Raw genomic sequence first — 2,387 nt, forward strand, 5'->3', positions numbered from 1 at the left:
AAATGCAGCCCATTTCCTGTTTAGGGTCCTTGAGGTTTCTCTAAACATGCCGTTGTTCCCGAGAGTGAATAATTAACTCGTTCACATTTACTGTAGCGGTTTAATCTTGTTAAACTACGGGAGACTGTCTGACTCGTTTGTGATGGGTGATTTAAATTAACAGCTTTGAACACTGTACTTAGACAGTTGGTCGTGTGGTTATTGGAGGGTAATCGGTTTTGCTGAATGACTTGGCAAATTATTTTGCCAACTGGTTTAAGTGTTTTGCCAATTAGATATTTTGATCAGCGCTTGCAAAAGTACACATTATCCAAAATGATTTTACAGGAAAAGAAACCAAGCTGTAAACCTTTGAGGTGACGGTCACAACTAGTCACTGAAGTGGGATGGTGACGATCTAAAAGCCAAGCGTAGGGCTAAAACTAAACTAGATATTAAGCGAACATTGAATCACAGACTTTACACCTACTGCACCAATAAATTCCCAGAAAAATATTGTACACAACCACATTAGTGTAATTAACTTTTTTATTGCTTAAAGGCTTTCACGGTACAAGCTTCCAAAAAGGACCAGTCCAAGACGTCTGCAGACCAACGGCGTCAAGTCTGAGGGGATGGGTCAGGCGTGTGGTCCTCGGGGGCTGGGTGGTGCCGAGAGCCACGAGAGTGCTTGGGCCGACACTTAGCTCTTTCCCACACCTGGTTTCTTGCATTTGAGCAGACACTGCGACAGACACTTGCACGGGCGCAGACGCCGGAGCTGCCACAGCAAACACTTGGGCAGCTTAAGCCAACACTTGGGCAGCTGCTTGGGTCGACACTTGGGCATCTGCTTGAGCCCACACCGGCTCAGATGCGCGAGCAAACACTTGGGCGGACAATTGGGTGGACACTTGGGCCCACACGGGGGCAGACGCCTGAGCCGCTTCAGCAAACACTTGGGCAGCTTAAGCCAACACTTGGGCAGACGTCTGGGTCGACACTTGGGCAGCTGCTTGAGCCCACACTGGCTCAGATGCACGAGCAAACACTTGGGCGGACACTTGGGCAGACGCTTGAACCAAATCTTGGGTAGACGTCTGGGCCAACAAGAGGGCAGATGTCGGGGCAGACACTTGGGCAGGTACTTGGAGACGGGCCAACACTTGGGTAGAAGCTTTCGCCAACAATAGGGCAGATGTGCCGGTTTACAATTGGGCCAACACTTGGGCAGACGCTTAAGAGAACACGGGGGCCGACACGGGGGCAGGCTGTTGAGCCAACACTTGGGCAGATGGAGCCAACACTTGGGCAGATGCTTGGGCCGACACGTGGGCAGACGGTTGGGCCAACACACAGGCAGAAGCCGCCGCTTGGCCTTGCCCGACTGCCCAGGCTTCTTAGAACTCCGCTTGGCCCGGTATCGAGGCACCTCAAGTTCAGGCTGGTATTGAGGAACATGTGACTGAAGCTTGGTCTGGTAGAGAGTCGCCTGGGACTCATGCTCAAAGTCAGGCCCAGGAGATCCTGGAGAAAAGGCATGGACCTGGGTAAACACTGGGCTGAATTTTGAAGTCTGGTGACTGGAAAGGTTTCCGGGCCCCTGAGGCTGCAGCTGGTGTTGAGGCACCTGGGGCTGTTGATGGTAGCTGTGAGCCGGGGCTTCATAGACCACATCCAACACACCAGGTCCAAAGTGTGGAGCTGTTGAAAAAATCCCCAACAACACTTTACTTCAAAAAGCAGTTTTGAGCAGTCACTAAATTAAATGTTAGAAATAGAAAATGAAGAGTTTGTTTTTAAAGTACTAATGCAACATGTAGGACTTACAGTTAATGCTTGCATGAAGCTCTCCAATAAGCACGAGCCATATCAGCACCACTCTGAAAAAGAAGAAGTTTGCAGAATAAGTCAGACTGTAACACGTTTAGAATCTAAACCGTAGAGCACAGAAAGAAGACTGAAACGTTACCGTAGAGGAAGTCCCATGGCTTCAGTCAAACTAATGAAGCTAGACACAAACAAATAACTCAAACTGACCAGACATAACCACAAGTACACCCTCCGTCCTCAGCAGTGCAGTGATTAGGAGCCTGCAGAGCAACAGTTTTAACCTGTTTCTCAGCCAATCAGAGCTCTCAATTCCTGACGAGTTGATTACAAACAGGTGGATGTGACGAGGTTCAGTTTGTCATCAAACCCGCGTGTGTGTTTGTGTGTGTGTGTGTGTGTGTGTGTGTCTTCAACTGAAATATTGTCATCTTGTCAGCTCTGGTTAATTAAATGACTTCAGGTAATGTTGTCTCTGCACTCTTGTCAGCTTGGACGTGTCTCTAACCTGTGTCTTCAGCTCACTAATCAGAGTAACTGTGCACACCTGGGCCCATGAGCTGAACTGACCACAGCTC

At 49.0% G+C, this 2,387-nt stretch overlaps 1 protein-coding gene across 1 annotated transcript; it reads right to left on the reverse strand.

Annotated features, from left to right (window-relative positions):
* Positions 1 to 514: 514 nt before the first annotated feature.
* LOC306824525 (uncharacterized protein) lies at positions 515 to 2,076 on the reverse strand. The gene is made up of 3 exons (XM_079344702.1): positions 1,952 to 2,076; positions 1,810 to 1,862; positions 515 to 1,683 (listed from the first exon to the last, which is right to left on the reverse strand). The coding sequence occupies exons 1-3, from the start codon at positions 1,966 to 1,968 to the stop codon at positions 683 to 685; spliced, it is 1,071 nt and encodes a 356-aa protein (XP_079200828.1). The 5' UTR covers positions 1,969 to 2,076; the 3' UTR covers positions 515 to 682.
* Between the last annotated feature and the right edge of the window lie 311 nt (positions 2,077 to 2,387).

This window comes from Symphodus melops, assembly GCF_947650265.1.
Source record: "Symphodus melops genome assembly, chromosome: 1".
Lineage (NCBI taxonomy): Eukaryota > Metazoa > Chordata > Actinopteri > Labriformes > Labridae > Symphodus > Symphodus melops.